Below are 23,803 nucleotides of genomic sequence, written 5' to 3'. Positions count from 1 at the left end.
TCTTATTATTTTATTAGGTTGCCTTTGCTTTATGACAATATTGAATTTATAGAAATGATGTCAGGTGTGGGTATCAGGTTGTTTTATCCATAAGAAGCTTTTTAATTGAGTTTCCAGAAAAATGGATCAATATCTATACATATAAATTAGATCTACAGACTGTGATGCAAGATTTTATTCATGTCAGCCAGAACTACAAAAGTTATTCGATTGATCGTTTAGTCCATCAACAGAAAATGAATTGGCTGATGAACCGTTTCTTTTTTTGTGTCAAAATCCACAGGTTCCAGCTTGACTTAAGATTGTAAACTGAATGTCTTAATATCTATTGGTCAGACAAAACAAGACATTTTAAGATGTCATGTTGGGCTTTGGGAATTCTGACATGAAGTTAAAGACAGTTAAAAAGTAATCGACATATTTCAATACAACATACAGTTCGCATCTCATGAAATAGCATCATTAGAGTCAGATTTCCACAATCATGTTGAGGAGTCATCTGTTTCAAACTGCTCTGACTGTTTAATTCTGTCCATGTGCTTCACTGCGTTGCATTTTGCACTTGCTGTACTGGCTGTCATCAGTCCTACCGTCTCACCCACAGCAGGCAGACTGTCTGCCATGTGAGAGCGATGCTGCAGCTGGGTTTAAGCACATCATAAAATACAGTTCCACAGGAAGCAACTCTCTTGAACGAAAATACACCCCAACATTGCCACACGTTATGGTCTGCCTTGGCTCGCTGCTGGGTTTCTTTAGTATATGTGTAAGTGTGTGGCTGTGTGCTTGCATGAATGTGTGTGTGATGCATGCTGTATTTAGATTTGTTCAGATTTCGATTCACACTGAAAGTTTTCAAGTGTACAGAGGAAACACAAGAGATACAGCTGACATATTTGACACGCAGAAACAAACACACACATCTGTCAAACTGTTCTCCCTCGAGGTGACACCCTCATCTGCATACCATGTGTGTGTTTATATGTGGTGTGTGTTTTAGAATGTGCCTCCCTTCACCCCTTCACTCTCAAAGCCCCTCACACATGTTTATTCTCATCCAGTGCAGCTCGGCACAGAGGAATACGCACACACATACACACCCCTCTTTGTGGTTTGAAGTCTAATCAGGAGGGCTAGAGGTGAGATGTTCTTTGGTGTTGACTGGCTGAGGTCTCGACCTCCTTCTCAGAGGAAGTAAAGTTCTCTCGAGCCACTTAGAGCTTCCTCATCTTCCCTCAAAGCGGATAGCACTGTGACCCTTAAGGAGATAGGGCTATAGATAAGGAGGCATGGTGAGCGTGTTTATGTGTGTACTTTTGTGTTTGGACCAACTTCTAGAGAGCCAGGTTTTTGGGAGGGAGGAGATCAGGGCTGAGAGGATAAGAGAGTGAAGATGGAAGTTTTTAACTGTTGTAAATACTACTCTGAGTATCTTGGATCTAGTTTATTTTTCACACGTCTGAAACTGTGTTTCTAAGACAGTCATTCTTGTGGAATCTAGTCTTGTGCAAGGGTTTTCCAGTTTTAAATGGATTTCGACACAGTCAGCAGCCCCTCTTAATTTCCTCTCTTTCTCACTCATGTACATTGTCACACTAGTCTGTCAGGACTGCTGCGTCATTTGTAGCAATTTTAACCAACAACTGCTCATATTTCTTGTACACAATATTGTGCTAGGACATACTCATTAACCATTCATATCGCATATCAGATTCGATCTTCAGTGGCTCTAATATCCTGTCGCAACATCCCGGTGAAGCGGATGAACTTTAGTGCGTGTGATGTGTTGCGCGCGTATGTGTGCGTGGATGCACATTTTTGGGCGCATTAGCGTGTGTTTGTCCGCGTTGTCCAGATGTGCAGGAATGGGCTCTGTGTTGTAATGCTTCCTGTTTTGCAAACTGTCTGAGGTCAGCAGAGGGCTGCGACGGGAGGCCCAAGCGGAGACAGAGAACAGCAAAAAGAGAATGAGAGAGGACAGGGAGTGAGACCATTAGACTGGATGGTCATGTCAGATGAAATAGGAAATAATGAACCATCTTGGTATTGTAGTAGGATCATAAACGCATTGTGACCGGTGTATATCTGGGTTATCACATTCTCTATCTTTGCCTCACCTTTCCATTTTTGCAGCCATGCCCTAAAGAAATATTCTGCATGATGTAAAGGCTGAAACAATAACAGAAACCACAAAGGTTTTACTAACATCCTGTTTGTGTGATTGTTTTACATCACTTGTCAGGAATGCTGTAATGATCATCTTTGCAACAGACAAACAGCCAGTTTGGAAGTGTATGACTATTTTAAAGACACACATTGCTCGAGGTACAGACGTTTTACAGTGTAGTACCAGTGATGCTCAACCACACCCATCTATCATGTGATAAGGGTACTGTAGCCAGAGGTGGGGGTTACAGTGACACTAACATATGTGCACACATGTGGGCAGGACAGGGACAAATGAACTCCGGAGGGAAGGAAAGAAAGAATAGAAACAGGAGCCATTACTCAAACCTTCATTCATATTCTGCACAACTGAAGCTCTCGCCGGCGAAGATGACCGCTCCTGTGCAGCAAGACGCGTGAATACACATTTACAGTCCCCACACAGAACCACACTGTCAAAGACGGACATGATATTACCACACAAACACATATATACACACCCACAACAGCAGACCACTCCTGCAAGGACAGAGCCATTAGTGCATCTTTGGGGAGTTTGTTTCTTTCTAATGGAGAGGAGAGTCAAGTGAACCAAGAGAGGAAGCCAAAGTGGACAGCAGTGTCTCTCTCTTATTTTTCATTCACTCTCTGCCAGCCATCAGACGTCCATATCATGCAACACTCTTATTACATCCTCTTCTCTTAAAAGATAAGGTTGCTAATATTTCATATTATGTTTATTGAATCAAAAAACCAAAACCAGAGCTCATTTATCCCACCAGCAAGTGTTTCCTGTGTATCCAAAGCCTGATATAGCTCGTTTCTCTCCCACTGTTGTCCTAAAACTATTAAAAACACATAAATGACTCACACTGTTGCACTGGGGTAGCATAGTTCTTCATTTTTGGTGAACATCAGCACTGCACTTTCTTTTGAGCAAGCCTACATGCACTATCCTGTAGAAGGTTGTAGATGGTGAAATAACTCAATTGTGCTCCAAATTTCTATTAATACACAGCTGAAACTAGTGCCCAACAAACATGTTTACTCCTGTGTGAGTAACATTTGGTAAAGAGGTGCACAGATATTTTAGTATATTCTCGACTAAAACAGTATTGGTTGTAATCTTTTCACAGGATTTTCTTTACAATAAGAAAAACATTTAAAATATCAGTTTTTCTTAGGCAGCAACATGCCACAGCATTCACATGAGACAATTCTGAGTAATAAGTAAGTTTTTAGATTTATGCATGTCCTGTTTTGACCATAAGTCCCGAGCACTGTGTGAACTTCTGCCCAAACTTTTGTTGTAGGATTCAAGCACAGGCGCCTTCACATTGCTGCTGATTCAAAGGCCAGTGATTCTGTTTAATGGTCTTATGACCAGAAAGAACACACAATAAGAGAAAAAAGGCCTCTCTTTATTGTACATTTATGCAGTCTTGCCATCTGTAATCTTGTTGTGGTGTAGTAGGAAGAAAATAAAATACTCTCTTGCTTTCCTCCATAACTTGCCAGTTCTTTGGCCTCTTTGAAGTCTCTCTTTCTGTCGGTTTTGTTTTGTCTGTGTTGACTGGGAGCAGACTTGCATTAGGATGCAGAGGTTGTCCTGCACGTGCAGTGCACGCATGCACTTACAATAATGCTCTCACTCCCAACTTGCTGACTCTCATTTTGAGAGTCTGAGTGGGCCATTATGAAAGGCTCCTCAGCTGGTTTCACAGCCTCTTCAGAGCTGGAGTGCGTGTTCACGAGTGCATGGAGAAGAGGCAGGTGGAGCTTCCGACCCAACATGTATACACGGGCACTTTTACAGACACACGCTGGTTTTAAACCAGAAGAGTGTAATTCATCTGTACCCCCTGGGGAGCTGCCAGGGCTGACAGGGATATTTGCATCTCTAATTCCCCCACCACCAAAACACCCCCTCCCCATGCCAGCTGGGACCACCAGGGCCAGGGCAGAGGCGGGACAGGAAGTCTTTTACAGACATTTACTCTCACACACACACACACACACACACACACATACACACAGGCACATGCACAATCACACAGACCGTATCTAATCAATTTGACGCCAATGTTAAACAAAGCTCGCATTTAGGCTAATTAAAATCGCCCAATTAAAGCCTGCATGTGCCTGAGTGTGTGTGTCAGATGTGTGTCTGTGTTTGCATGTTGCGTGGGTTCTTTGTTCCTGTTAAACCTTTGTACGACTAGATCACCAAAACTGAACATTTTAAAGCTGAGTAAAGTGTCTCTTTACAGCTTGAATCTCCACACGGTGCACCAGTACCTTTCACATGAGCACTTCCTGCAGAGCAAAGAACTTCTATTTTTGTATATATATTTTTCTGTTATGAAACATTCGCAGCATGTGAATGTGTGTGCCCATGTATGTCAGTGTTAGTGGCAGAAGGTTGGATCACAATGACTTTATTATATTCCCACTGAGCTCCCTGTCCCTAGGGTTGCCTAATCAATTGTCTGTGTAGCCATTGTCTTTTGGAGTAATCAATCAGGCTTCATAAATCCTGTCTGGTCTAAGTGTTTTTCGGTGTGTGTGAAAATATTGTAGTTAGTCTGCAGCTGTTGTTGAGATTGACACCTCTGACAGCTCATGATTTGCCATCCTCGCTCATTAGAATGGTCTCTCCCCCTTCACCTCCTCACTAGCCAGCTGGACTGGTTCATAGGAGGGGTGGTTGCAAATGTGGTGTGTGTGTGTATGTGTGTGTCGTCAGGGTCATATGTGCTCGTAGTTAGTTTTTTTTTCCAGATACAGAATACATTTTCAGTTTTTAGTTTTTCAAAAGGGGAATTTATGAATATTTAACAAGATTTGAAAGTCTCCAGCACATATTCTGTGACGTTGTATTCCGGCACAGTTACATGCTAATGCCAGCATCACAATAGCAACATTAACACGCTTACACAAAGCAGGCATAACTTTTACCATGTTCACCATGTTAGTTTTGCATGCTAACCTTGCTAATTAGCACTAAACAAGTTAGGTGGGAATGTCATTAGTATATCTGGCTGACAAGAATTACTTAATACACCTACCTCATTTATATTTATGTCTTATTGTGTTCCTCGTTTATAGTAAATCTTTTGCTGTGCTCATTTGGGAGTCAGCTGGCATGGATCTAATGGTCTATTGAACTGAACCTCAGGGCTGAATAGACTGTTCCATATCTTAGCACCATAACTCTTTTATCGCCATCCCCCCCAGTTACACATAAATACACACCAGAGGGTAAAAGAGAGAGAGCAGGGGTGAAGGTCATGTCACGCAGTGTAGGTGTCCTGATTAGTTTACTGTCTAAATGTGGTTGTTTATTCATGTGAGTGGATTTTTCTTGGCTCTCAGTGTGAGATCGGAGTCATAGTTCTAACCCCTGGCTGGGTATGAACTGAGCAGCAATAAAAATGGAAACAGTTTGACATATTTTGAGATTAAAGCTGTAAATTGAAACCTATTTAATATTAGGACATTCCTGAGCATGAGCACTGGGTTTCTGCAGTATAAGTGGTTAAAATGCTTTGGTGTTGTAGTAGCTCAAAGTGTTTCAAGACGATTTAGAAAATCTTATTGTCTTTGATTGCATCCAGTCATCCAACTCCCTGGGGGTAGCAGCTTGAAGACACACATACACACACGCACACACACACATGCACACACTTGTATGATGAAACAGCAGTGTGGCTAGATGGCCCAGCGTGAATCTATGTGGCCCAATCCGAGCAGATTACAGCATATTAGGAAGGGGTGAGATGCTAATGTGTCCCCTGGTGGTTTTATGTGATTCTGCCATTCTGCCATGGAGCAGTGGAGGGGCAAAGGGGCAGAGTGCAATGAGCAGGCATTGTGACTGAGGGTGGTTAGAGAGGAGGGAAAGAGGGCTCCAGACAGACAGAGAAGCAATGTGAACTGTATGGTTTTAAATGACTCCTCTGTTGTTTTGCCAATCTGACTGCCATCATATTTAATTATTTTTTTCTCCACTACCATCTGGAAAAAGAAAAAACTGTGGCTGCACTGCCACTCTTACCTCTGTCATGTCTCTAGTCTTGTCATTTTGTTTCCCCTGTTGTAGATTTATGTTTCTGGCTTTGTTTTGATGATTAGATATAATCCATTGGTTGCAGAGACTGAACATTATATGATTACCATAATATTACATGATTGTTAGTCTGCATTGTCAGTTTTGAGCACATAGGAAACAACCATGATTAATTCCTAATTATTTCATAGCATATCTATTACTGTAAGTCATTGTGAATTTGAATGTATATGTAGTATAAAAATGTAAATGTTGGAAGAGGAAGGCAGTGTTTTTTTTTCTATCCTCTAATTATGTAACATGGCACTTCATCTCTAAAAATATCTCTTTTCTGTATGTATGTGTGTGTGTGTGTGTGTGTGTGTGTGTGTGTGTGTGTGTGTGCGTGTGCGCGCGTGTGCGCGTGTGTGTGTGTGCGTGTGTGCACCCCTGCAGACCCGGAGTCCCAGAGGAAGAGAACCGTGCAAAATGTTCTGGACCTGCGACAGAACCTGGAGGAAACCATGACCAGCCTGAGAGGGGTGCAGCTTAGCCACAGGTCAGCCACACATACACCCACATGACACACCCCACACACACACACACACACACACACAAACGAGACAGCATCTGTAGAGACAAGAGAAAAGGAAAGGCAAACAAAGCAAGTAAGCCAGGAATAGTTAGTAAAAAAAAAAAGAAAAGAAAAGAAAAAAAGAAGAGCAGCAGTTGAGATGGGCAGGTTCTTATTGACACTGCTAACAGTGTGTTGGGGTGTGGTGGTTAACTGCCTGTTTCTCTGTCTCAGATCAATATCAGTATTCCTGATGGGCCAGAAGTCGTTAGTCTGTCATTTTCTGCCTGCTCTACTCTCCCTGCGCGTTGGTTAATACGGAACTGAAGCAGGATTAGCTCAAAGCTGACTTCAAAGCCGACCCTGCCAATGCACACTCACGACTCAACATTCACACACATAACAAGACATGCAATAATGCTCTGATTAATTGTACGTGGGCGTGTATGTGTGTGTGTCTTCTCCCTTCCTTTGCTTCCTGTCTGTCATTGACTGATTTCGGTCGCGTCCAATCCGTCTTCAGGTTTTTGTCCTTGAGAGCTTCCCCTCCGTCCGCCTGTCCAGGCGTCTCCTGCCATGTATCCTCTCTCTGTCCCTCAGCGGGAGCTCCCTACATGAAGAGCAAATCAGCAGATGGTTCCCTGCTGGAATACATTTCCTTTGCCATTCATACTTTTATCGTACTGTAATAACCTTGAATCACTCCCCGCTGTCCCCGAGGACATATTTTGCTTTGAGGCCCTACAGCCTGTTCGTAGAAGTTTCCTGTGCAAACAAGATGTCATATTTCCTGTGAAAAACGAGTGTTTAGAGCGGGAAATTTGCATGAATTAAACAAATGGACTGGTGAGCAAGCAAATTGTTTTGTCTACACATATTTTCCTTGATACACTGTGCATGTGTAACGAGCAGAAACCCCTGTGAAAATCCATCCTAACAAGATAGGTAGCATCCTCTCTCTCATCCCCACTCCGCTTCCCTCCTGCCTGTTTTATGTAGTTGGTTAAGCTTTTCATTTGAAGATGTCTCTATTGACGGTTTTTGTGAAGTTGATTCTGTATCCTGCAGACAAGATTAATGTTAATGTAGCAGGCAAGCGCACATACTGTCACACAGTTTGAGAGCCAGCAACTTTTAATATGCTAATTCTCATCATTCTCAGCGCAGGCACTAAGCAGTGACGTGCTGTGCTGCTTTAGCACGGGGAACACGTGTGGTTGTGATGTTGGTGATGCCGATGCTTGTAGACTCGCACAAAAAGTGACAGAGCACAGAACATAGAGGCATGTTTACTGACAGGAAAAAAGCATGAAAATAGAGCAGGCATACGTATTACTTATGCAGGGATACAAATGCTGCACACACATAAACAGGCACCTAGATACCAACTAATCCTGGATCCCTTTTAAAATCAGTATAAGGCTTTCTCAGTGGGATCCCTCTGAGAGACGAGGATGCAGGGTGGGTAGAGGAGAATAGATGATTGGATTGAGGGAGCAGATCCAAAGCTTTTCTGAGTTAAAAAAAAAAGAAGAGGAAATTAAAGACAGACATTCACTTCCTGTCTTTGCTCGTCCTTTTCAACTCTCTAGGGAAACTTGTTTTGAATATATATTATTTAACCCACTAAAGAATCCTAAAACATGCCCTCTTTTTCATTCCATTAGCTGCGTGGAGGGGACCATGTGCTATGACAGCGACGAAGCTGCTGCCTTCTCCATTTCCAGTCTTTCGAACCGGTCCTCTCCGTTGTCGTGGCGCCAGGGTCAAGCCAGCCCCCGCCTGCAGGCCGGCGACGCTCCGTCCACGGGCAACGCCCCGTCAGACATTCCCCTCCGGATCAGCCACACCTCTCGTATCCACCTCATCGAAGCTCTGGACGACTCAGATCCGGCCCTGCTGAAGGGAGATTACCTCAGCGACAGCGACCTCGGCGGGAAGAGCCCAAACGAGGATGATGAAGACGACGATGATATTGACGATCTGGGGAATGGGTGAGTTGTGTTCTTTGGTATTTGAAAGTGATGTGTTTTCACCTTTGATTCATTCACCTTAGCAGCAGTAAGAACATTTCATGACCACATGGCGCTGTAGTCTACAATAACCAGGGCACTAGTGTCTCATTAATGATCTTAGCATTGCTTGTGAGGTGAATCCTGCCACCTGCCAACTGTTACAACCCCACAGCTGCAGTCAGGCCTGCAGTTAGTGATTTAGCAGCACTACAAAGCCTTTATCAGCCCCTCTGTAATGCATCACAAACCCCCCCCCCCCGCCCCAGTGTCTGCCTTGACACTGGCAGCTGTAGCCCTCCTGATGCAGCTGGCTCTCCCATAGTCAGAAAACAGCCCTCTGGCAGAGTCCAGGAATGATGTCACCATTATCAAGCCCCCTCGCAGAGATCATCCTGTCATATTCAGCTGCGAACCCGTCGGCTTTGCCAGCAGGCTTCCATGTGGAGGGCCCCTCGCGGCGTTGGCTCACTGGAGCCCCCTGGCAGAGCTAGAATGCAGATGTCTTTGGAAAACTGGTAACTTGTTCTGTCTAGCCAATGTGGGATCTGTCAGAGCTGTCAAGGTCAGAATAAGTTTTGTTTTTAAAGTAGCCATGGATTCCTTGGATCAAAAGGTTTGATGCTGAGATCACATCAGAAAACAAAACAAGAGCCTTTTCAGCCTCCGAAATGCCCATTGGCATGTTTGCTGTGTTGTGTAGTGGCTGTTACCCGGGTGTTGAAACTTCTCTCCCTCCTATAATTGGTAAATCTGCTAAAGTATCACTTCTCACATCACATCTACCAAACTTTCTGTTCCGTTCACACATCACAGCTGGTTCTCTCCAGCTGCCTGTGGCAGCAACAACTGAGCAGTTCACAGGAAGTGTGTCATTGTCTATAACCTTCATTTCATGTCTGTCTGGGTGTGATGACCCCAAACATGATAACTCCAAAAAGATTGTGCATCGTGCCCTTGTGAAAGTTAGTCGTTTTCCTTGAATGAGAGGCACAGGTCATAAGAGAGATCATGCTGGTAGCTATTGTTTGTGTGAGTCGCAGTCACTCAGCAAGACAATGCATTACTGTCTGACTACCTTCAGGAAGAATCATCAACGCACAAGTTTAGAGGGTCTGTTGAAGAATGAGTTGTGTTTCTCTGGAGTTTCTTGGTTAGTTTTGGAAAACTTGCAGCTCTTGTCCCAATATGAGAAGGTATGACACAACAGTTTTAACTCAGTTGCTCACACAGCATCGTGTTTCACTGACCAGCTTTAAGCACAGTGAAGAAAAACACATTATCTCATCATAACTTCAGCAGTGTGTGTATGTGTGTGTGTGTATGCATGTGAAAGCAGCAGACTTTGTCTAACCAAACTTTAAAAAAAAAAAACACACACACAACAAAAAAACCCTCTGCTGGCCACAGCTTGACATCTCCATGGTAACCACAAAAATGTACTCCCAGTCACCAGGAAATCAGTTGTACCACAGTTTGGGGTAGCTTTACTGTGTGTTTGGTCATGGCCTCCAATTAGTGGTTATACAGGTTTATATTATTCTTTGTGTGAGGAGGCAAAACAAAAGGCAACATTTGTTGGCGGGGTTAGGGAAAAAAGATTGAGAAAGATAGACAACAAGATGGTGGCAAAACAAAACAGTCTCACAAACTTGTAAACAGACAAAGACAAAAAAAGGGAAATGCTGCTGTTCTTATCTGCTCTTTCTTCTTTGGATCAAATTGTGACTGAAGTAATGTCTTTATATTATCTGAAGCTGCACTAGGCAAAGATTTGTACACAAGGGTGGAATAATATAAACATGTGTAGAATCTAATGTGATCCAAAGCAATTTTGTGGCATTTATCAGCTGACATATACACTGATACTGATATATCTGCAATGAGATAATAACATATGTTATGCTAGCTAACTGTCCTACCGACTCTCCAAAACCCAAAGATAATCTGTTTGCAATGATAGAAAACACAAAAAAGCAGCAAATCCTCACATGTAACAAGCTGGAACTGGTGAAACACAGGCATTTCAGTGTAACAAACTTTAGGCAATTGATTTCTTATCACAATTGTTGTTGATTGCATTTCTGTTGATTGACTTCTCTCTCAATCATGCTGCAGTGTCAGACCTTATTGCCTTTACCACTAGAGGGCAGGCTGGTGCTGCTGTTTGTCCCTATCTTGCTGCTCTATCCAGCCTGTCAACTTGAGGTAGCCCCATGCTGGATTACTCTCCCTCATCTCATAATTTATTACACATCCTCATCCATTATACATAGAGACACTACCCCTGTCATACAGAGGTCACAGTACACTGCAATATCTCATCCCAGCATATATAATACATAGGATTTCCCCACATACATAATGCATCAGTAACACACACATGTTCTTTGTTTGGGTTATGTAGTACTCATCTCTTTGTTCTGTTACACGGAAAAGGAAACAGTGTCTTCAAATATAAACTTGGTCATAAACATATATGGATGAGCTGGACCTGACTCATCAGGGGTCTCACTGTGACTCACTTGAGTTATATTGTATAGGTATGAATCACACTCACACAGCAGGTAGGTTTACAGTGACTGTACCATGACCTCCCTGACACACAGGCCCTATACTCTCATAACACAGTCAGGACTCCTTATGTCAGTTTCCTGTGCTTCTTTAGCCCGGGCCTCTGCTTGTCTTAGGAGTCCCAATTACATCTGGAACCAGACCTCTTCCCCACAACCCCCACCACCACCACACTCTCACTCACGCACATGTCACTCTCACTGGGAAACAGCAGGAAGGGAGGACCATGCACTGGTCATTCCCCTGAGCACGTGTGTGTGAAGTTACACAGTAATAAGGTTTAGCCCAGTGTAGTCCAGTGTAGGTTATCTCTTTTAATTCACTGATTTGATTTTATGACCCATTTATTGTACAATTCAGTCTCACCTCTTTCACCAACCTGTAGTAGCAACCAGCAGTTTTCAGGCAAACTGTTTCTGATAATGCTACCTCCCTAGTGCCTATTTAAAACAATGCTTTTGGCAAATAAAGTTAGCCAAATGCAAGTGAAGAAAACTGAACATCTAGGAAGCTAAAGACCCAGATGTTCTTCTCAGGAGCTGGCGGAAGCCAAACCAACATACTAGGCCAGACACATAGGACTCCTGGTGGGATGATAATGTTGCTTTGTGTCTGAAACATGTGTAGAGCTTGGATTTGACTTGACTTGTGTGGAGATAGATGTAAACGCCTTTGTGCATAGTGTTAACCTGCAGATTAAGCAAGCAGATTTGTTGATCCAACATTCTGCTGAAAAGTTTTCTCTTGTTTTTGGGCATAGAGTTTGGGCATAAAATGACCTTCTAGAAAAGAAATTTGTCATGAGTTGTTAACTGTCTTGTCACTGTCTAAGATAAGTCACTGTATAAGCCATTGAACAATCCAAATTCCTTCATTGTTGTTTCATGTATGTAGTGATTTATTTACACTTTACTGACACCTTTTTCATTTTCTTCACATCCACATACCTTATATCCTCAGTCCAAACAAATGTAAAAGAAACACACATGCAAATGTGTCAGTATGACACCGGTGTACATTTGCTTACTTGCTAAAAGCATAATTCTAGCTTAAGGCAATTGTTTGTCAAGATCATGCTATAAGAACTTTATTAGGCAATAATAAGTCAGGACTGTCTGTATGTTAGCTTGGTTTGGAGCTCTTCTGCCATTTAGTGTCCAAAACATGACGACTGAAGCTTTAAATAATACTGAACAGCGCAATAAATAATCTTTATCCCTTGACTGCCTCCATTTGTTTCCAGTAGGAATAGCAACAGCATCACCTCATCTATATCACAGCCTCCACATTCCTCCCATTCCCAAAAGGTTACATGTCTGGGATTGACACAAACAGTATATTCACATTTTTATAACAGAGACAAGCAGATGTTCCTCTGTCTAGAGAACAGCTAACACCACACAGCACAATATGGTAAATGCTAGGTTTTGTCATGAGCGTTTTTCTCCTGAGATCAACACTTATTAGTCTTTGTAGCACTGTTGAGTCTGTGAAAATACATAGTGAGGATATTGCACTCAGACAGGAAGTGTAATATCTGTGTGTGTGAATAATTATATGACAAACCTGAATGAATCACAAAGCTTTAACACAGTCATAGTCTGAGCCTCATCTGTGTTTGATAGATAGTATTGCCTTTGTTGTCATTTGAGTAGTGATAATGGGGCTCAACATGCACATACACACGTGTCAACGATTGGTTGAGCACATGGCTCGTTTTCTGCCCTGCTGGGCGCAGACGCTTTTGTTTCTGGATGGAGCGGCAACCTCCCATTAGTAAATGCGCAGTCGCCATGGTTACGCCACGAGACAAGCTGCTTCACTGCACTAAATGCCTGAATTATGAAAACTGTTTTTTTGGAGCAGGGCACAAACACGCACACACACACACATACAACACACACACACTAAGCTCCCTGAAGCTTTTCAGAGTCTACTGGTTTAAGTGCTTTCTAGAAAAGCAGAAGTGAGCTGATTGTTCTTAATGTCAGTCTGTTACAATGTGGGGGAACTAAAAGAGGAGCTCTTCTTTTAAATAGAGAAGTAATATGTTTTGTACACAGATGTTGCCCAGAACAACCTTTGATGCCATCAGTAGTTTCTTTTGCTGCATGTCTGCTAATATTTGGCCTTATTCAAACCCTGGACGTCATTCGTCATTATCTGGCCATTATCTGATGGCTATCTGACTGCATCAGTGGTTAAGCACTTCTAATTAGATGTAACTCAATAGACCTTGTTATTGCCCCTAAACCTTTTCTCCAGTGTGACAGGGCTTTGAAGGGTTTCTACTTAAGGCCGTGTGTGTGTGTGTGTGTGTGTGTGTGTGTGTGTGTGTGTGTGTGTGTGTGCGCGCCGTGCGCGCATGGTTTGGTTGTAGACAGCAGAATTGTCTTCTCTAGGTCAAGCCCAATCCTGCTATACTCTGACACCATCTACTGGCCAAAAACTAGAACCTCACAAAACACACACACACACACACACACACACACACACACACACACACACACACACACACACACACACACAAAGAGCCTAATGCAACCTGACATATCTGATTAATGAATTCCTCCTCCCACATCTGGATCTGATTTATGTTACAGGTGATGGATCCGCTCACTCACTCTCTCTTTCTTTCTCTTCATGTCTCTCTCACTCTCACACACAAACACCTCCTCCTCCTCCTCCTCCTCCTCCTCTTCCTCGCCCTGATGTGATCCTTAGTGGACACACCCAGGGCTTTCCTCTTGCTAAGAGCCACATCTTTACACTATGACTCATACTGTAGTCCTGTTACAGACCCCCCTCCCAAAAAAATCAGCACAGCACTATCCTCCTGTGATCAAAATGTACCCTTTAGGAAATATGCTGGGATAAAAGTAGAGAAAACTGCCCGAATTATGCCATTTTTTTGTGACATTCAGGTGACAGAAGGTTATGGATTAAGCCATATTAAGACCATACCACTGATTTTGCACATAGACTGCAAGGTATTTTGCACACACTGCTGGAGCATTTCATATTTTTTAATCTAGTTTTCCAAGCAGCTGTCGGTTGCATACAATTTCAGTATGGTACCATTTGGCATATGCCTGAAAGTTGTGTAATGCACCACAGTGAAAATCAAGTCTGCATTCATGTTTGTCAAAGTTAGGCAACTGTGGTGAGGTAACACAGGCTTATCAAATTTATCAGGACTTAAACTGCACTAATATGTAACAATGGAACTTTGAAAACATTGATACAGACTTGATGTTTACTGTGTTGGATTAGACAGTCCAAGAAAGTTTCAAGGGGTCTGCCTGTTTATTTTTATACCATATGGAAATGAATGGAAACCAGTAGCTGCCTGAAATGCATTTTCAAAGTGGTCAGCTGTGCTGAAAAGTACAATATCATTTATGTAATTTATAAGGAGCTTAAAGCAGCAAAAGTACCCTTTAACCCTTTCAGTCACAGACAAACATTTTCAGAATAACCAGGACTATTTGAGACTGAGGACTTATTTGATGGGAATAGTTGCATTTATGATGGACTTAAACAAACTTAATTACGTAACAATGGGACTTTGAAAACATTGATACAGACTTGATGTTTACTGTGTTGGATTAGACAGCCAATTTTAATCAATCATTTAATCAATTGATTAAAACCAGTTACCAGGTTTAATGTTGTGGCTGAATGATGTATATATACTGTATACAGTATACTGATATATTCTATACACAGTATACATCTATATACATGAACACTGTATACATACCTATATACAGTATGTAATATACAGTATGTATAACAGGTGAAAACAAGAGTTACTCAAAGTAACTTTTCCTCAGGATTTACTCTAATACAACCATGTAACTAATCTTTCTAACTTCATGGGGTCAAGGGTCAACTCCTAGTATGTGAATTATTTACAAAAGCATCATAACTAATAAAGTGTTATTAGAAGTGTTACTAAATTAGAAGCAACTAGTCAGTAAACTCTTCACAGCTAAACAATTATGACGGCTCATTTTGTTCAAGGACCATGGCTATTGATATGTTTATTGACTCTATTTGTTTATTGGCTCTAAAGGCTGAATTGTTTCGCTAAAGAAATGCGTTTCTGCATGGATGTGTATTGGTGTAGTTTCTAAATTTAAATTTCTGCTTTAGGAATTCTCCTTCATTCACTACCTCTTTCTCTGTATCTGAGTGACATTGCGTGTCAGAGACGGCGTGATTCACATGAAAAGTTGATGAGAGGCAGATCGAGGTGGGGTTCAGGAGGGCGATGGGGTGTGGGTGTGTGTTGTTCTTGTCATCCACTACCTGCTCTTCCCTGGGCCTCTCTGGGTCTGTGCAGTGCTCCTTTGGCTCTGTCTGCTCAGTGCGGCGTGTAATCAATTACTTTTCCTGTCATTACGGAGGGAACTTGACTGAGGGGAGGAGTGCGCTCTTTCTTTGTTCCAGCACGTGTGGGCAAAACACCAGAGAGGACACCCATGGAGACACACACACACACACACACACACACACAGAATTTATTAACTAATCAGAGCCATTCAACCATGATCGCATGAGTATACATGAATATGAGTCATTAGGATATTACTTTAACATTATGTATTATGCTCTGCATGCAGTTTGAGAAGCTTTTCAGTTTTATTTTGAGTTAACAAAGCATGAAAGCTACATGCACATTATAAGATAATTACATTTAGTTTATATCTTGTAGTATTTGTATTTAAATATATTGTTTAACTGCCTGGCTATTTTTCTCAAGGATGATGTAACCATCTCCAGCTGTAACAGCAGGACGCTGCTGACAAACAATAATGACATTAATCTGTTTGTCTGCTAAAGTGGCACAGACGCACACATGCACTCATATACACATATACAGGCATACACACAGAAACACACAAACACATTAAAAGATTTACCAGAGAGTAACATATGGGGCTGCAGGGGGATTTGCGGCCCTAGAAACCCCCTGACGCCTCCTGTTTCAGTGAGAACAGTGTCCCTATGCACCTTTTTTTATTCTTGTGTGTTTGCTTCGGCTGTTTGAGCCACATGATTTTATTATTAACCTTCTTAATGTACTACATGACACCACTTAGTTTATTGTCAGACCAAACAAACAAGGGACAAACTGTGAATGAATGAGGCTTTTTTCCTAGCTGTTCATCCACAGTGACTCTCGCTGTTGCTTAAGAAAATATTTGCTTTACTTCTTTTCTTTTTGCCACTCTCTTTTTCCGTCCATGTCTTCGTCTGTCTGTCGTCTGTTGTGTAGAATTACACACATACACTGGTGTTAATGTCCAAGTTCACTGCAGTCATTTGTGGAAGGAATGCTCAACTTCTACTCCCGCCGGTCTCCGTGGATATGTTTAGTTTGACTATGGGCCATTTTCATTATTGTGAAACATGCTGATGTTGAGCAACAAACACATGTTCTGGATGGGAGCTTGGGAACTACTCTTAAATCCCACAGACACATTTTCCCACATTGTGATTTGGATGGAAAGAAGATTGGGAAAGTCAAGAAATTGAATCTTCTCTCTGCCTCCTTGCTGTCTTTTTCTTGAACCTCTACAGCATCGATCTGCTATTCCCAGTATGACAATACTCTCTCTCTTGGAGGAGATGTCATTCAGCTTCCTCTCTCCCACCCAACACCCAACCAAACGCCAAAACCACTGTCACGGCTACTGTTGCCTGGATGCCCCCCCTCCATGCTGAGGCCTGGTAAATCCCCGTAGAGACGCTACGGCATAATCCCTGTTAATCCCTGGCTTCCTCTTATGGCAGGTTTGGAAGAGAATAAGAGAACTCAGGGACTTGGTCAGCAGTCTGCAAGGACAAGGGGGCGTGGATAAGGGGTTTATGATGGTTGTAGTGTGTGTGCGTGTGTGCCTGTGCGTGTGCAGGATCCCCACATAGTTCAGAGGGATGTGTTACCATGTCAACAATGTGAGCGTGCAAAGGAAATAAATGAGGTGTGTGTGTGTGTGTGTGTGTGTGTGTGTGTGTGTGTGTGTGTGTGAGTGAGCGGAGCTTCTTAACTTACAGAGGTCAAAATGTCACGACTTTAGCCCGATGACCAATTTCACCCCATTTCCTTTGAGGAAAGAGATGGATCCTGCCCTTCCTGAAGATGTTTTTAATTCACTTTATTTTTTTTTTCTTATGATAAAATCACACTCGACCTACAGAAGAGATGAAAAGGGGGAAATGACCTGAAAACAAAAACTGATGGAGAACATGATGCTAAACCAACAAGCACAGATATAAACCATATAGACTGACATCATTCAGTCAACAAACTTTTGCTTTTCAGACTTAGGACTGCAGCAAGGGAATGTGGGCATACAACATACACACATGATTGATGTGAACAGTGCATTAAAATGTTATGAAATATGTTAAGAGTATATTCAACAAAATCTCACTTATTAATCTCATTTTTTATTTGTCCAGATTTTTAGATACCCACCCCTGAGCTTTTCCCCTCAACCCCAGTTCAGCAGAGGTGACTTAAATTTGGTTTGTGGTGCTCAAGGCATTGAAAAGTTACCATTAAATAATTAAGCTGCAACATGTCTGTTGAGAATCAGTGTCCCTGCTACTCTGAATATTCCACATTTGTTGTAACTAGATCCTAAAAGATCCCAGTGAAATGAACTTTTGACATCTTAAATTTTGCTAGCTTTCCTTTTAGCTCTTTATACAAATCCTGGAGAGATGCCACAGTAAAAACATAAGTAATCAAGCTGTTGTAAGTGGACCTTTAATTCATTCTTCCACATAGCACAATGGCTCCAAGGATCCCACTGTCAGTGTCACAATGTTACATCCGTAGTCCTCAGAGGATGGATGATGCAGACTTTCCTATTTCCCATTTTAATGACATTCCCATCAGCCTCTGCTGTATAAGATAGTGAGCCTGGTAAACATTATGCCTGGGAGACACCAGCATATCAGCATTCTCATTGTGAGCATGTTAGCATGGTAGCTTTTAGGTTGAAGCACCGTGGTACCTTACAGACCCTTACAGAGCTGCTAGTAGGTAGCGTCTCGGGTGGATTATCATGGCTAGAGGGGACACTCTTTTTGGAAAGAGATATTGATGCCGAATTTAGTTTTTGTTTGTTTGGGGTGGCAGAAGAAATTTCAGAGATGGATATTTAAAAACCTGGGTAAATTAAACTGTATAATTTGCAGTGTACTGTATTTTGGGAATTGAACCAAAAAGTGTGTTTGAAGAGCAATTTTGCTCTCTTTTATCGTTTTTGTGTAAAACACTGATTTCAGTGTTAAATGAGTACTTTCTCTGTTATTAAAAGAAGCATTTGAGGAAACGATCAGGTTCATTCCTCAGAAGATTGGTTCCCACAGTAAAACACAGTCCCCCCCTCCACCACCACCATCACCACACACACACACACACACACACACACACACACACACACACACACTCACACACACACACTAACCTTGCTCTCACTCATTCATACATCTATACAGCCTTTAAAGTACATTTTTAATTCCTCTACGGGGGGTAAATGAAACTACATGATTAAGGACAAGCTTTTTAGGAGCTTTGGATAGAAGCTGTCTCAAATCTACACTGCACACACTCTCACAAACACACATGCATACAATATGCACACAAGTGTTGAGCCTTGGAAGTTTAACAGTGGGGTGTGATGGGGGTTTGTAATGCGCATAAGACTTAACCTCGCTTCCCTCCCATTGACTCCCACTGTGACATTCTCTGGAGCTGTTTCGACATTAGTCACACACTTTTCTTTTTGCCCTCCTGCCACCATTCTCCCTTCCTGTTCTCCACTCATTACGCCATCTCTTAATCTCATCTTTTCCTGTGTGCACCAGTGCTCCCAACAATGAACATATCCTCATTATTTTCCCAGGAGACATCGGCTGAACTGGCTGCAGCAACCTGTTGAGCCATATTTGAACTCTCTGGTTTTCATGAAAGAAAAAGCATCTTTGAAGTCAAGTTTTTTGTGCAGTTCCACTTCACATTGTCCTCAGCAGACCAGACCTCAACAATAACATGCTCTCCAAGCAAGAGCCTAATTAGATGCTTTTGGTGGTCCCGGCATGGAGGGTCCCTCAATTAACCACAAGAGCAACTTTTCAGACCTTGAGTGTGTCCCTGTGAGGTCATGTTTTCAGTATTTGGGTTTTTAAAACCTTGGTCTGTTGTCAGTGAGCTACTTAGACTGAGCATGCAGGCTGGTATACAAACTATGATTTGACTCTTCCTCTGGGGGAGGAGACTGTTTGCCAGGAAATCAGAGAAAAGAGAGAGTATGTGTGTGTGTGTGTTCTTTTTACATACTCGCATATCTAAGTACATATTTCTCAGCTCAGTAAATATTACTCAACTCAAGAGCTTAGAGGTGAAAAGGAATAGAGAAATTTCTCATGTGAAATAACCAAAACTGTTCCAACTCTGGCACAATATTGGGTTTGTGTAGCATCTCATCAGTAATAGTAACAACATTGAGATTGGTTAAGAAAACACATGTAGAGATAATGTTTTAAATTACTTTAAATTATTCTCAATATTTAAATAAGTTTGTGACAGTGAAGTAAAAACATGTGTCATAAAGTGTGGATAAAAGAAAAGATATTCCAGGGAAATGAAAACCTAATAACTGAGAAATGTCTATGTGATAATGAAGAGGAGTAATTCAGTCTGATAAATGTGTGTGAGGGGGTTGTTTTATGTTTATTTATATACAGTGTGTGGCTTAGCAAGTGTTGCATGTGCATCTGTGTGTGTGTGTTCCTGGTCTGATAAGGGGGATGAGCTTTCCCAGGTCTCTTGTCTCTTTCATCAGCAGAGGAGTGACAGGTTCCCAGGGTCATATGCACGACCCCGTCTGTATACTGTCATTACACAGTTACATCACCACCTAATTATACTGGCCTACTGCACCAACACACACACACACATGCAAGTATGTTGAAAACAAGCACTGTGGTCCTAGATACTGAGTGAAAAGGAGAGTAGCAGTGGCAAAGAGTCGCTCTTTGATGAGGAGAAGCAAATAAACAGAGAGGGAGACAGAAGACATGTCTGGACATGAGTCAGCGGTCAAAGTAAGAACTGGCCAGACTGAGGCTGAGCCCTGTCCAGCAACCCTTTCCAGAAACTCGGATGAGAGTTGACATAAATAAAAGAAACTGCTCACACCGACTTGAGGAGGATTTCAAGTGTGTGTGTTTGTATGTGTGTGTTTGTGTGGACATAGAAACAGTTTTCCTTTCTCTTTATTAGTAACGCTAGGCAACAACGATGGCAGCGGCTCCACACACCTGCAGTTCAGCATGCCAATGTGCCAATCAGAGCCCCTCCTCATGCACACGCATACACACACACACACACTGTGTGCCCACCTGGCCCTGCATGGTACGGGTGAGCAGTAGCCTGAAGAATCCTGTCTTTGTTCCCCCAGCACTTAAAAAGAGTTTGTTAATGATCTCTTTTTTCCAATCTCTGTGGGTGTGTTCTCTCCAGTCTCTCTGTTTCTATGTCTTGTCCTTCTTTCTCCACCACTCACACCGTTTTCTTTCTCCTGTCTTCACTGAAAAGACAGTGTTAATTATCTCCATCTCCCTCCCTCCTCCTCTGACTGTCTGTCTCTCTTTTTCTCACCCTTCATTCACTCATTGAACAGACCCCAGCAGACAGGCAGATCTATTCACTGGGGTCCACTCAGTGCTTAAAGTGTTTAAACACCACTAGATGTTGTGAGGGGGCAGAGAGCTTGGGGGGAGTGGATACATGATACCCACTCTATTCCTCTGCAAGTCTGCAACAGCCAATACACACTCTGTTACAATAGAAACACTGGAGTCATTTACCCTCCCCGCTTCATTACATCCTGATTGAGGCTTATTTAGGCTATTAGCCAGCATTTCTTGTAGACAGTGATCGACTGTTGAAGGATTCATGTGTAATAAATCAAAGTGTAAAAAATGTACATTTACTGTACTGACGTTTCTTAATACTTTAATTGAGGATATCCATTAAACTCCACTTCATTCATATTCTCGTCTGCAACAGCATTGCACTGTTTATCCCACTACATTCATCTGACAGCTGGCCTCTCCGGTTACACCGCAGATGAAGATTTCACATACAAAGCGACCGTAAAATATGAAGCATTGTTTCAGATTAAACCACCCGACAGTATCAGGTAGTGAAATTAGCTCCATCTCCACTGGCTACAGCATTTAGAATAAAAACCCCAAGTCCCATTAATAATGATTTATTTGTTTTACAACAAGCCACCGAGTCTGCAGCTATAATAATAGGATTTTGGTCTAGATACTTTACAGTTCTTTTCCAGACGTTTAGGACCTGGAAACATCCATTTTGAGTGTCTTTCTAATTCATTGAAGAGCTAAAAGGGCAAAGTAAGTTTCGCTGGAGAAGGATAGACCCCAGCCAAAAGAATTTTCAAAACTCGGCAACCCAAACTTTATTCTTACAAATAGTTTTCTGATTTACAAACCATTGGTAAATTATTCATAAACCATTAGTAAGGCCATTATTATACGCCCCCTGTCAAAGTACACTTAATAAGAAGGTGGTGCTTAGTGTGTGTAAGCAAAACCCAATTGTGGAAGATAAGGAATTTAATCAAAAAACAATTATGGAAGTAAAAGAAAGAGTGAAAGACAGTAGTGGAATTATACATCAGTGCATCAGGAATAACAATCCAACAGTATACATTACTGATTAGTAATAGGACCATCCTGAATAATGCTAGGCCTACTTAGGAACTTAAGTACATTTTGCTGAAATATTAATGCACATTTATTTGTGAGGACAGATAAGATAAAACCTAAGTGACTGCAGAGAGGAAAATCACATAATACCAGTGGGATACAGGAAACAGTCTGAGCAGGTAGGAGGCAGGTGAAGAGCTGTTTAAAATAAGAATACTAAAAAAATAAGAAAATGAAGTGAACTCCATGTATGTTATGAACAATACACCATAGCTATAGATGACATGCCAAAAGTGTGGTGAAACAAATACCAGTGCAGCACTGACGCGGTATCAGAGGGTTGAGTGAGTGGTGTCAGTGGGGTGTGTCTCGTGAGTTGATCAGAGATATAAGAGTGTGAAAATGTCTTTGACATTTCGCTTTAGAGAATGTGATGACTGCGTGGTTATCTTGCGGCTGAATGCGCGTTAAAGCCTCTATGCGCCTTTTGGAAAAGGCACAGCTGGTCGCGATCAGTGAAACGGAGGCCGGAGGAGGAGGAGGAGGAATTTGGGGTGTTGCCTTTTCTATCCATGCCTCCCTCTCTCCCTCCCACCCTCCCTCCGTGAGCCGCGTGTGTGTGTGTGTGTGTGTGTGTGAGAGAGAGAGAGAGAGAGAGAGAGAGAGAGAAAGAGAGAGAGAGTGAGTGGAGGCACTGCGGGAGTGGGTCAGTCAGTTAATGCTGCTGACTCGTACAGGCGGTTCCGCGGTTATCAGCGGCGGAAAGCACCGGGTGGACTCTCTCTCTCTCTCTGCCTCCCTATCTCTCTTGCTCCAGAGACGCTAACGGCGGGATATGCCAAACGGGAACAAAGCGGCGTGAAAGCTGTACGGCTGTAGAATGAGCGGGCGCGTGCTGAACGGGAAAATGCTGCAGCTCCCGGCTCCGCAGCGCGCGGGGAGGACAATGCACTTTCTGTCAAGGTAAATGGATGGGACCGACAGCCCCGCATGTGACCGAGAATGCCGGATGAGAGGCCAATTGACGCGCTGGTGGCATCGCTTTTGATCAGGGACGGTCGCGAGGTGTCTGATAGTGGTGAATGGGTTGTAGAAGCTCCGGTAGAGCCAGTGCGTAAAAAGCGGCATGTCTCATTGATAAAACTCTAACAGCTGCATGGTGGCACGTTTCATTATTGTGACAGGCATGCGCTCAGATTAGGCTGTTGTATGATACTGTGAGTCAGTCTAGACGCCGACTAAAGGACGGGCTTTTTGGGAGCATATAGGTGGACCTATAGTCTACAGCATATAGGCACAGACTTCAATGCGCAAAGGTATATATGTTGAATCAGCACTGCGCTTTATTATCGGTTACTCTGTGAAGAATTAGAGACAGAAACTAAAAGGCAGGCTGGTTTGACTGTCTTAATAGGAATCTGTATGAGAGGATGCATTACTGCAAATCATCTGATGAGAATAAAGTGTCAGTGGATGTGAATGCAGCATGTGGGCGTGCACGCGCGTGAAGTGCACGCGCGCCATAAGTGTTTCAGTAGGCATTTTGCACTCTGCTGGCACGTCCATTGTTATAAGCTGAATGCGATGACAACTAGTTGCTGGTGTTTGGTTCCTCGGCGAGCAGGAGCAGGTATAGTCTGTGCATGTATGTGAGTGCGTGGGTGGGTG

The 23,803-nt window shown here is 42.5% G+C and overlaps 1 protein-coding gene across 8 annotated transcripts in view; it reads left to right on the top strand.

The window, feature by feature from the left end:
* Positions 1-23,803, top strand: part of LOC108877911 (neuron navigator 1) — a 94,925-nt gene that overhangs the window by 35,836 nt on the left and 35,286 nt on the right. For all 8 annotated transcript variants that reach the window (XM_051071216.1, XM_051071224.1, XM_051071220.1 and 5 more), the window contains 2 exons: positions 6,671-6,773; positions 8,456-8,782. In XM_051071216.1, coding sequence (XP_050927173.1) covers positions 6,671-6,773; positions 8,456-8,782 — 430 coding nt within the window. The remainder of the gene's footprint in view (positions 1-6,670; positions 6,774-8,455; positions 8,783-23,803) is intronic.

The sequence above is a fragment of the Lates calcarifer genome, linkage group LG6 (assembly GCF_001640805.2).
Source record: "Lates calcarifer isolate ASB-BC8 linkage group LG6, TLL_Latcal_v3, whole genome shotgun sequence".
Classification (NCBI taxonomy): domain Eukaryota; kingdom Metazoa; phylum Chordata; class Actinopteri; family Centropomidae; genus Lates; species Lates calcarifer.
This window is presented reverse-complemented; position numbering and strand designations above follow the sequence as displayed.